The 10825-nt window shown below is 42.1% G+C and overlaps 1 protein-coding gene across 1 annotated transcript in view; it reads right to left on the bottom strand.

Moving 5' to 3' along the window:
- LOC111261884 (guanine nucleotide-binding protein subunit beta-2) overlaps positions 1–9119 on the bottom strand; it is a 20929-nt gene extending 11810 nt beyond the window's left edge. The window contains exons 1-2 of the mRNA XM_022835720.2: positions 6770–9119; positions 2132–2337 (exon numbers count right to left, since the gene is read on the bottom strand). Of these exons, the coding sequence (XP_022691455.1) occupies positions 2132–2337; positions 6770–6802 (239 nt within the window). The 5' untranslated portion in view covers positions 6803–9119. The remainder of the gene's footprint in view (positions 1–2131; positions 2338–6769) is intronic.
- Between the last annotated feature and the right edge of the window lie 1706 nt (positions 9120–10825).

The raw sequence follows: 10825 nt of genomic DNA, 5'->3' as shown, positions 1-10825 counted from the left end.
TGTGTGTGTGTGTGGGTGGGTGTGTTTGAGTTGTGTATATACGCTTTTGTAGTTTGGAGAGTCGCAGAAGCGGGCGAAAGATTCGAGGAGGGATGTCGAGCTAACCAAGCATTTCTAGGTATCTGTTCGTTGAATGTGTCCTGTGTGACTACCTATAGAGTGTAAATAGCTTTTACGCCCACCGATCCGCTAATGTCGCTACCCCGTACGTCGACTCCGTCACGTCACACACACACATGCTGAAAATGTCTCGAAGCTTACCATACGTGTCTATTGGCTGCCAGCTTGCCCGATATCCGCTAAAACTCAATCTACCCCAACCTCAGCCTGGTGGATCTTCGAGATTTCGCAGAACGTTTGCGAAGCTACCATATTCAGCGGCGGTTCCGGTCACAGCAGTGGCGGTCCCAACGGTAAGTGGTTAGGAAAACGCAACCGTGGGCGCTGATGGAGCTGTTTGGCTTCTGCGAGCCACGTGTTTGTTTCTCTTTTCCTTAATGGTCGTTCTGAGAACGCTGCTTAGCACTCTGCGCTGCATAGTGCTGTATAAGGGCTACCCCCTGTGCTCCCCGAACGTAAGCAAAACTTGCACCTTAAGCGGTGACTTTGCCGTCAGTGGCTGCCACCTCCTCTCCTCCTCAATCTCCGGAGGGATTAGGGGTCGCTGAAAGATGCTGCTGCCTTGCCCCGTCCACCATGTTCTCTACTACGACCAGTGGTGGTGCGGCCGTTCCCTCTGGTGGCCCGAAAGGTTTTGCGGCTCCGCTGCAGACCGCGTTGCTCCAACAGCAGCCGCCAGTTTCTCTTGTTTTTCGTTCGGGTTCTGCTGCTTTCCGGTGCTGGGCAGCAAAAGAGCCAGCTGCCGACTGGCCAGCCCACCAGCTTGAATACTCCCTTGAATAACGCCCTCTGTATGCTGAAGAACCCGGCAGCAGCAGCAGCAAATAGAAGAAGACTACCGGCAGCACGTGGGATAGGGTTCCAAGCATCGTTTCTGTACAGACGACGACGACGATGACGACGGCGTCACTGACTGCTTGTCCCGACGACTCAGATACTATGTCAAATTTCACGCGGATCACGGCTGAAAGTGAGCAAGCCGATAGCATAGTAGTATCTCTTGTATGAGGAATACTGTCCGGAAAAGGAGGCGTCCGAAAACAGAAGCTAGTAGAAAAGATGAAACTGAGTTGAAGAATGAGAAGGGGAATAAAGGAGAGACCTAAAAATGTGTTTTGTTTTTTTTGAGCCATGGCAAAGATTTACCGTTGGTCTGCGCCAATAACTGACTGATTTACCCTACTAAGCGAGTATCACCAATCATCAATGCGAACATATCCTAAAAGTAGATCTTATGTGTGTAGACAGAAATCGTAATGCCGACAGAGTCGCAATAATTCAGATCCTTAAGCAACTACAAGCCGGGCCAGGCCGAAGGCACTTGTCGTTTCTGGGGCAGGATTTACCGAATATTTTTTTCAGGTATACCTTGATGAAAATGTCGCAAGTGTTAGAATTTCGCAAGAGTAGTGTCGGTGGTTAATAGTAGTACGCTTTGGTGAATTTACTCAACATGGCTCTAGTTGGTTCGTGCGCGTAGAGGCCATTGAAATAGACAAAAAAAACCCCACACAACCAAAACGACTATGGAGCAAACAGCTCAACAGCCACGCGTAACACCAATAATAACAAGTGAACTTGTGTGCATCTGCTGTCACAGTAAAGGTAAATGCTGTATTCAGCTGTCGTGTGCCTTCTACCTAACATATATTACCTCTCGCTGGTACATTTCAGTCTAATATATGGCACACCCAATCTGAGCCCCAGCCCTCTTTGCGTTTTTAAAATAAAGAACTTCAAGTAAATAACTATTAGTTCGAATACCCAGGCTTGTCAATTCTTCGGGTAATGGCTGCGCTGATTTCGGGAAACAGCATTTAAAAGTTGAACGTCTTTATCAGATGTCATTACTAAACAAGTTATCAGTTGGATCGTTCTTTGCATCAATCGTTTATGGCCTAACTATTAAGGCGGAACTATAAGGCGGATATTTCTTTTGAAACTATTATAGTATAAACATACGTGTAGATAATAATATTTCATATTATTATAAAGGTATTCGGGTACGTACTTCGAATCTCCGGCGAAATCCACCGCCACCACTTTGGCAATGTGCCCTTTAAGAATCTTCCGACCCTTTAGCCGTAGGCCCTGAATGGGAGCGAACTGCTGGACGTACGTACTGAGCTCAGCATCACGGGCCGCCGCCTGCGCCTTGGCGATCTTCGTTCGGAGATTTTCGAGTTCCTCCAGCAGCTCTTCCTCGGTTGACTCTTCCTGGAGTTGAGCTACATTGGTTAATTGTCCATCAACAAAATTCCCAACTTCACGATGAAATATGATTTGATTCGTCCTTCTCTGGAGAACTTTTCCAGATTTACTTCATTAGCAACAGCATTGGGTGCGTTCTAGTACTACACTATCGTCTCTTAACATTTTGAGCATTTACAGTTCTAGAATTCCCATATTCAATTAGGTATATTAAAGTAATAACAGGACAAAAATAGCAAAGCTAATGATGCGTCTACATGCAGTTACAGGTGCAAGATATTTTGCCGATAAAGGAAACTAAATGATTAATTTGATCAGATTAAGTGAGGCTAAATACAATATGGGTCATATTGAACTACTTGTTTGTCCGCAAAATTTAAAAGTAAATGATATTTTTTAAAACACACCTGGCAGGTATAGTAGAAATAATAACAACAAGAAGTCAATTTCCTTGGAATAAGTGAAAATAACTTTCAACTTATTATATACGTATTTTTTAAGGGTCAAAGCTAAACTCATCCGTCGACTACCGTTACATTAGTGACAGCAGTAGCTAGAGTGACAAATCTACTGTCATTGATTGGTGAGAATTCGAATTCCTAGGTGGACGCGCAGCGGTTCTTTGTAGAGTTCTGCCAGTTACTAGGACGCATGCCATGCACGTAGTATTTGTCACATGGACACAAGATGACCGACCAATCTGTGGCTTGTCCGTCGTTAGACGGTTTGTAATGATCTTATTGTGCTATCGTTATAACTACCATCTCTAATTTGGGTTTACGGAAATAAACTATTATGCGTTTCTAAGTTAAGACACGGATTAACATTTGAGCGATGGCAGATGCCCTTCTCAACAAACAATTACCAGTGCCTTGGCCAACTGACATGTGGCCTTAATAATTTTATGATTAGAAAAATGCACACAGCAAAAAAAAATTACCGAATTCGATCGTCAACATGCTTAACAATCAAATTAAAGACATTTGGTTGGGGTGTAGTCGTAATTATATTTCATCGTATCTGGCAAGCCGTTAGAAGAAGAAAACCAGAAACTCGTTTTGAATTCTCAAGTTATGTTGCTTATCTTTGGATTATCGCTCAAGGATTATTGGAGTGACCTTAATTTACAAGCCTAGGTCGACAGGTGAAGTTTTTGTCAAATCAATATATTGGGATGTAAATTAAAGGATGCAATGAAATTAGGTGTTGATTGAAACATACGAGTACGTAGAGCACTGGGCTTCATTTATACCTCTTATAGAACTTATGGATTAATGGATTTTTAGCCTTACTATCATTATAGTTACCCCATAGTACTAAACGTAACTGTGCAATAAGGAAACGTAATGTAAAAAAGGCTTTGCTCTTTGTCAGCTGGGTACAGGGCTTATACTAGCGTGTGACCTGTTGGCGCCAGCGACCAGATCTGCCGCGACTCAAAACTAGTTTTTGGTCCACTTCTATACACAAAAACATCGGGCACGGATCCTGCATTAACGAGAATTACAGAAAAGGCAACATGGGCATATTAGGACTAACTGGAAATGTGTTCCCTTTTGAAGCAGCAAGAACACTAAAGCGTTCGACCGATTTGTACTTAAGGTCTCCATCACAAATGAGGACACTGCAGCGCAGTCTCAGGCGACAGAGCCTTGATCGGTTCTAATAATAGCCCAATCTTTTAATAGTTACTATTAAATTAAAATATTGAAGATATCCAGAATGCTAATTAGGATCCTTCATGATGAAACGAGCTGGATTCCATGGCCAGTACAACTCCGTTGACGTCTGGCCAGTACTAAACTTGATGAGCAGCAATGAACTTGAAAAACGTGCCGGGAGTCGTAAGCGATGTATTGAGATAGTCAGTATAAAAAAATGATACGCTGAATTTTATTATCAGAGCGAGAATATATAGCTATAGCTGTGGTTCTAGCCTGTCTCTGGCTAAAAGCACGTATAGTTAGAATTACTGAAAACTATTTTTTTACGGAAAATAAAGGCCGGTGAGAGTAAGTAGTTCAATTGTACACTGTGGCAATTAGAACACTGAATTTTATTCCTAAAAAAGTTACAAAATTTTTTATTTCTATGGGAATATCGTCCAGTTATCTTCATGTGTCCTACAAGGTTTGTAAAAATAACCATAGTAAGTATGCGCAGTCTGAATTAAGTTATATTAGAGTGAACGCTAATATCAAATCGGGTACTTTCGAGACAGTAGAGGACGTTGCCCTAAGCACATTCTACGCGAGATAATACGCCCTATTTAAGACAAAAGCCTTAATACAGTTTTTATCAGTTATTTGTATTGAAGCTGTTAGTCACTGTGGCGGAAACGAAGCAAATGAAGTCTGTACTTTTTTTGTGACTCGGATTGGTATATGTCGTGTGTATTTTACTTGAAGGTCTTTGAGATGCACATACTACCTGATCGATACCGGTGCCAACACAATAAACAGATAACAAAACTAATCTTATAATTAATTAAGCCAAAATAAGTAAAACGAGGACAATAGAGAGGCTCCAGGTAGGAAGCCAATACATTAGATTAAGATCGCAAAAAACACTTGCTACCACTTTATATATTGGATCACTGCTGAGTACCCCGATTTTCTTTTGTTTTTTTTTTCAACTTTTATGCTGCACATCATTTTAACAACAAGATAGAAAATATAAAATGCATGATATGTCGAAAACGCCCTTGACAATTCTAGATATTGATAGTCAAGTGGTTTATTTTTAGAGAAAAGAAGACAAAAACTAAATTCTGAGCGACAATGATTTCATAGGTGTGGATACATACAGGTAGTTCTGATTCTTGAATTGTCATTAATCTACATGCCGGGTTGCATTACATTCTCAGGGTTGAGAGATTACAATGATAAAATCAACTGGTACGCAGACTATATAAGGAGTCAATGAAGGAATGATAAGACACAAAATACCTAAGAGCTAAATATTCGTTTGGTGGCATGGTATACTTTTCTGTAAACGCCCTCCGCAATCCGTCTACATTTTAACTGCAGACATAAGTTCAATACGTTCTCTTCAACATACTGAACTCACCAACGGAACAAAATTCCGTGCGTTTTTTGGTCACCTTTATTATGTCTACTATGTATCAGTGCCTAGTATGCGTAATGCATATCCTATGAGGCTGAGGAAGCAAAGTAGAATTGGCAAGCCGTTCGCGCACCATAAGTTAATTAAGGTGTTTCAAAGGTGATATGTTTATACGAAATATTTAAGATAAAGTGAAATATGTTTTTATGGGCTATTTATCATAGCAGACATACATCCACCCGCTATTTTTATTCTATTCGTTCCATAAACGTAAAACTGTAAACCCAATGAGGCAAAGGGACCAGACTTATCTTGTGAATATGAACCAAATCAACTATTTTTAAATTTTTTCTTCTTAGAAAGCATCTTGATAACTTGAAAATTTATGAACAGGGCTCCAAAATTGATATGGACTCTATCAGCAATTGAGTAGCACAGATAAGCCTTAGCAATTAGCCTTTTTTCGAACTTTTTGCACCTTTTGGCCTTTCTAGGCCCTTAATACCTTATGACTCCTTTATTATTATAGTTCTCCTATATTATTATAGTATAAGTAATTAAATTCGATAGAAGTATTGTATCAAAGGGACCGGCAATTACACTGGGTAAAGGCGTTTGTGATCGGCTTCCCTGTCGGCATTATGATATGAAAAAAATTATATTCTCGTTTCGACACAGCCTACAAACAAGCAATATCGCTATCGTCCCAACTTGTTCTAAGCACAAGGGATACACCAGATCTTCGATTATGGTTACATACGAACTTTATACGGATATATAGACGATTGAGGTACAAGACTGCGTGGCTTACAACCCTCAAAGAAAAGGCTCGTATTATGTAGCGACTAAAATTGTTTTTACGCGACTTATCTTTGGACAGAATTACCGTTGGTAGAACACTGAGCATATATATAAAATTTTAAAAATAATTGGCGTCAAATCTACGAAAGCTGAAGGAAGGCAATTCTTTTCAAATGGATCTTAAAGGTAATATTGAACTTAAAAGCCAAAATATAAGTTTTAACTCAACCAAGCTTTACTGGCCGACTTATTCCAGCCCGCAACTGCAAAACTCGATTAAATTAATATTGGGATCGAATAAGAGCAAGTAACAGAGTAGCTGTGCTATTTCAAGTCTTACTATTGGCAGGTAATAATACTAGAAATAGGTAATAATTGCAGACGAGGAGGAAGATAAAAATTTATTATATACAAAAGACAATCAAAAAGCATATTCATTATTAGTTTATGAGAGAACCTGCTTGTTGTATTTTAAAGGACATTTTTTTTTTATAAGCTAAAACTAGCATTCTAGCCGATAGAGCAAACAACGGAATGGCTTAAAAACGAGCTGACAAAACTCTTTCCTTACCCCGTCGTCTGTCTTCGTTTTCTGGTCCGTCATTTTTCTGTAGTGCGGCGACACTCACGTATTGTCACTTCAGCGTGCTACCGCGGTTGTTGTTGAGTAACGCTAGCTGGCAATGTCGACTGAGTCAGTTAAAAGAACTCGCGGAGCAAGCTCGAAAACAGTAATAAAGGCTTTCCTTTTTGAATGAGAGTAGATATTGACAATAGATTACAGATACTGCTCACAAACGGGCGACAATAAACGCAATGGGATGCCGTACTCGGAACAGACGACAACGATAATTTGGTTTTAATTAATAATTATCATGCACCGATAACGACGACTACGATGAAATGATGCTGACGATGACGAAAATTATCTTGCGGTGTCCTGTTGAGCTGCAGTTGTAATTTCGCACGTACTTTAGCGGTGACCTTTATGTGATGCGTCCTGTACTGTCTCTTGTCGATGTGTTTCTGCTATTATGATTGGTTTTATTACGTTTACTATTTACTATTATTCGTAAGAACGTTTTTCTATTGCCGCTAAGTAGTCTTGCGGCGCCTGCAGAGGCAGCGACAGCGCAGTGAAGATGTATACTTACAATGTTATAGTAACCATTAATAGTCGTGATTTTATACTATAATTTAGAGAACGAAGTAGTCAAAATGAGTTTACAACCCTCCGAAGCACACCTTGTCACGTAAGTTTCTGTTCTTGATATTATCGTAGCTTCTAATTTGCAGTGAGATCGGGCTGCGTAAGCTGCTACTCAGCTCAACTGCAGCAGTCGGTGCATGCACTGTGGCACGACGGTAAACAGCAACAGCAGCGGCATTAGTAGACTTAAAGACACTAATTGCAATAACGATAACCACTATGGATGTTGACAGTCGTCTTGGTGTTGAGCATCACCACCCGCGACCGATCGACCACTTACCTCTCCTCGTTGCTTAACATACTCTGCTCATCGTCGTCGAAAAAAAAAACAAAGCAACAACTCACGCACCGTGTACACACAAAGCCCACGACCAAAGTTCGTGCATTTTTAGTCTCATTCTCTGGTCTTCATAGTCATTCGCGAACTTCACATTTATGTTCCTTCTTTTTTCCGTGAAATAGCACCTCGAATGTATCGTAGCCAGGCGTAGGTTGTCAAGCTTCCTGTTTGGCTCGAGGGCTTCTGTAACAGTGTATGCTGTTTCGCTTTTGTCACAAGGCCTGTTTCCCTTTTAAGCGTTTGTGTGCCGCTGTGGCCAGACTCTTCGTGGCACTCAAGCTAGTTGCCGCCCTATGTTATGTTGACTAAGCTCGTTCGATAGCTGCTTGCTGCCTCTCCCGCATGTGTTCCTACTTCGCACTAGTATTTTGTTGTATTGCCATACTCTTATTGCCGTTGTGCTAACAAGCGGCATGCAGCTGCTGTCTTGTGTCTCTCAGCGTCCTCGGATGTCGTTGTCGACATCGCAGTGACCAGCGGTCGTGATTCAATCGATGGCCCTGAACTAGGCTTTCTTCTTCCTGCTACCACCTGTCTTATGATAATGTTGTTATGCCGTCACTAGTCCTATTCAGCGCTGTTCCTCGATGTGTCCTTCTGTTGCCTGCTGCTTGCCGTGGTCGGATAAGAGTCGCCACACGGTGCTGGTTGGCTGGCTAACAGGTCGAAAATGACGCTTGGTGCCACCATTCCCTTCTACGGGATCGCGCACTGCCAGCCGTCACTGCGCAAGCTGTAGTGGTTGATTGTTGCTGTTGCACTCGTAGTAGTAAGTCGCTACTTTGCCAAAGATCACCGTCGACAGGACGAAATAGGTAACTGGGCTAGATGGCTGGATCGATCTGAAATAATCGTTGTTTAGCGCAGCTGGTAGAAAGGACTATGGTAGCCACTACTTGCTGAATGGCATCGTCAGGCAGCAAAGCACGATATTGCTGTTGCAAAACATACGTACACAGTTCTATAGTTAGGAAAGTTGGAGAGCAAGATCATGATCACTATCGTGATCAACAACAAAGACAACTGCAGTGGCCTCTCGTTGTAACGGCCACTATCTGCTGCTATGCCACTACCTTAAAACGTATTGCTACTATAATATCTACCATAATATTGCCATAGCTATGTCGCCGCTGGTGTTGTCGTTTGCGGCGGGAGCTCACTCGATTGGTAGCTGGCAGATTCAACTAAGTAATATTACGGATGTTATTGTCACTGGAGACGCCCGCTCGCTAGCTAGCTCGCTCAGTCATGATTGCTTGCTTGCTTGCTTGTAGTAGGCGGCTTGATACGAAGCAGCGACCAACACTGCCAATACCGCCTTCACTGCTTTTACTATTCCTTCCGATTGCTAGTTTTACAGCCACTACTGATGTCGGTCGCTGCGTCGCAAGCGCGGCCCCCTTCTCTTTGGATGACAATAACTGCGCGCCACTCTTAGCCAGCCATCACCACCCTACTGCCGTCGTCCAAGCTGACCTCCTCGCAGCATCAAGCGCAACACGGTCTCCTATACTTTGGCTGATACTCGCCTTTACGGGTTGCTTCCTCTCGGTGTGACGTATCCCGTTACTGACTGTGTATGTCGCCAGAATAACGAGCGGCTACGACAGCGTCGGTGTTGTTGTACTCGTAGTCGTTGCCGTAGGCCAGTTGCCTGCCCCCCAATAGCAGAACAAAGCTATCACAAACACTTGTATACTATATACTGATAGCAGAATCAGTGTCAGTGGTCTGAAAGTCGTGCGTCTAATGTGACTCCTGTGTGCCTGACCGAAAACCGGCTTGCAGCATATGCCGGTCTCAAATGAGCATATACAGGATGTTTTAGATATCGGGGTCTATCCTTGACGGCGTAACAGATCAGTAAACGGAGCGGGCGTTTTTTTTTACAACGAAATCATGAGGAGCGGATTACCTTATTCCTATTCCAGAAGTTCAAATCTGTGTAAAAGTAACACCTTTCGATACTAACAGATTTCATTTAAAATTATATATGACCCGTGACAGTAACTCTCTCGACGAAAAAATCGAAGGTGGCGTGAACGTGCAGGGGAAACTACACTTTCATTTTATGCCCGCTAAAAGTCAGCTAAGGAAAAGTAAAAAGATGGCACTATATCGAACAATATAAAAATTGTACCAATCACGTTTACTTTTTTATCGATAGTGCCACATCATCGTGGTGAAATTGCTCAAAAACCCAAATCACTACGACCGGCAACGTAGGAGCAGTTAGGTAAAATTAAGACTTTCCGGTTTATTCAGTATCGGCTAACCATTCGTTTAACTTATTAACACATTGAATTGTTCTAGAGTTTTCTTGGTACAAGTTGGTATTTAAACACTCGATGGTCTTTGGGTTCAGTCTGTTTTTATTTTTCGATCTCTTTGGAAGTGCTATATTTTTGAACCTAATACTATTGCTACTGCTACAATTTATTGACAAAGTGTAGTCTTCTTTATATGACGTACCATTTTTTCGTTCTCAATTGAAACAGAGATTGTGATGCGACCAAATATGATCTCAAACATAACCTTATGAGGATAAAGACGGTACCACCTCTACATAAGCTTCGGCTTTGGCGGTAAAATTAACATTGAAACCGCATTCTCCTATTCGGGAAAATACTTTGTTTATTGAGCTTCTTGAGAGCCTTAAGAATTAACCTTAAGATTGGGTCACTGTGTGCAGCTAAATTGAAGTCTATTTGGTGTCACAATAGCTCTCAATTGACGTGTTTGCGATGCTTGTAGCTTGAGTTGGCTGTACCGGTATTCCACTGCTGTGCCTGGATGAAATCGACCTTCGACCGACTTCAAATACGCCAAAACTTCGTTATTAATCAAACACCGCCAGCAAGAATACACGTATTACATTGGTAACTAAAGGGATAGCTGAGCTGTTATGTGCCAGTGAGTCAGTTAACTCCACGTTCGATGCTTAACACCTAATCAGCGAGGCCACTACTGCGACTGCTGCGAACTGCTATCACAACCGAGAGCAGCAGCAACGGATTACGAGGGTAGCAGTGACTAATCAGTAGGCCGCACGATAATTAGCCCCTAAACAGGCACCG

The sequence above is a fragment of the Varroa jacobsoni genome, unplaced genomic scaffold (assembly GCF_002532875.2).
Source record: "Varroa jacobsoni isolate VJ856 unplaced genomic scaffold, vjacob_1.0 scaffold_608, whole genome shotgun sequence".
Taxonomy (NCBI): Eukaryota; Metazoa; Arthropoda; class Arachnida; order Mesostigmata; family Varroidae; genus Varroa; species Varroa jacobsoni.
Note: the sequence above shows the minus strand (reverse complement) of the source record. Positions and strands in the feature narration are given on the sequence as shown.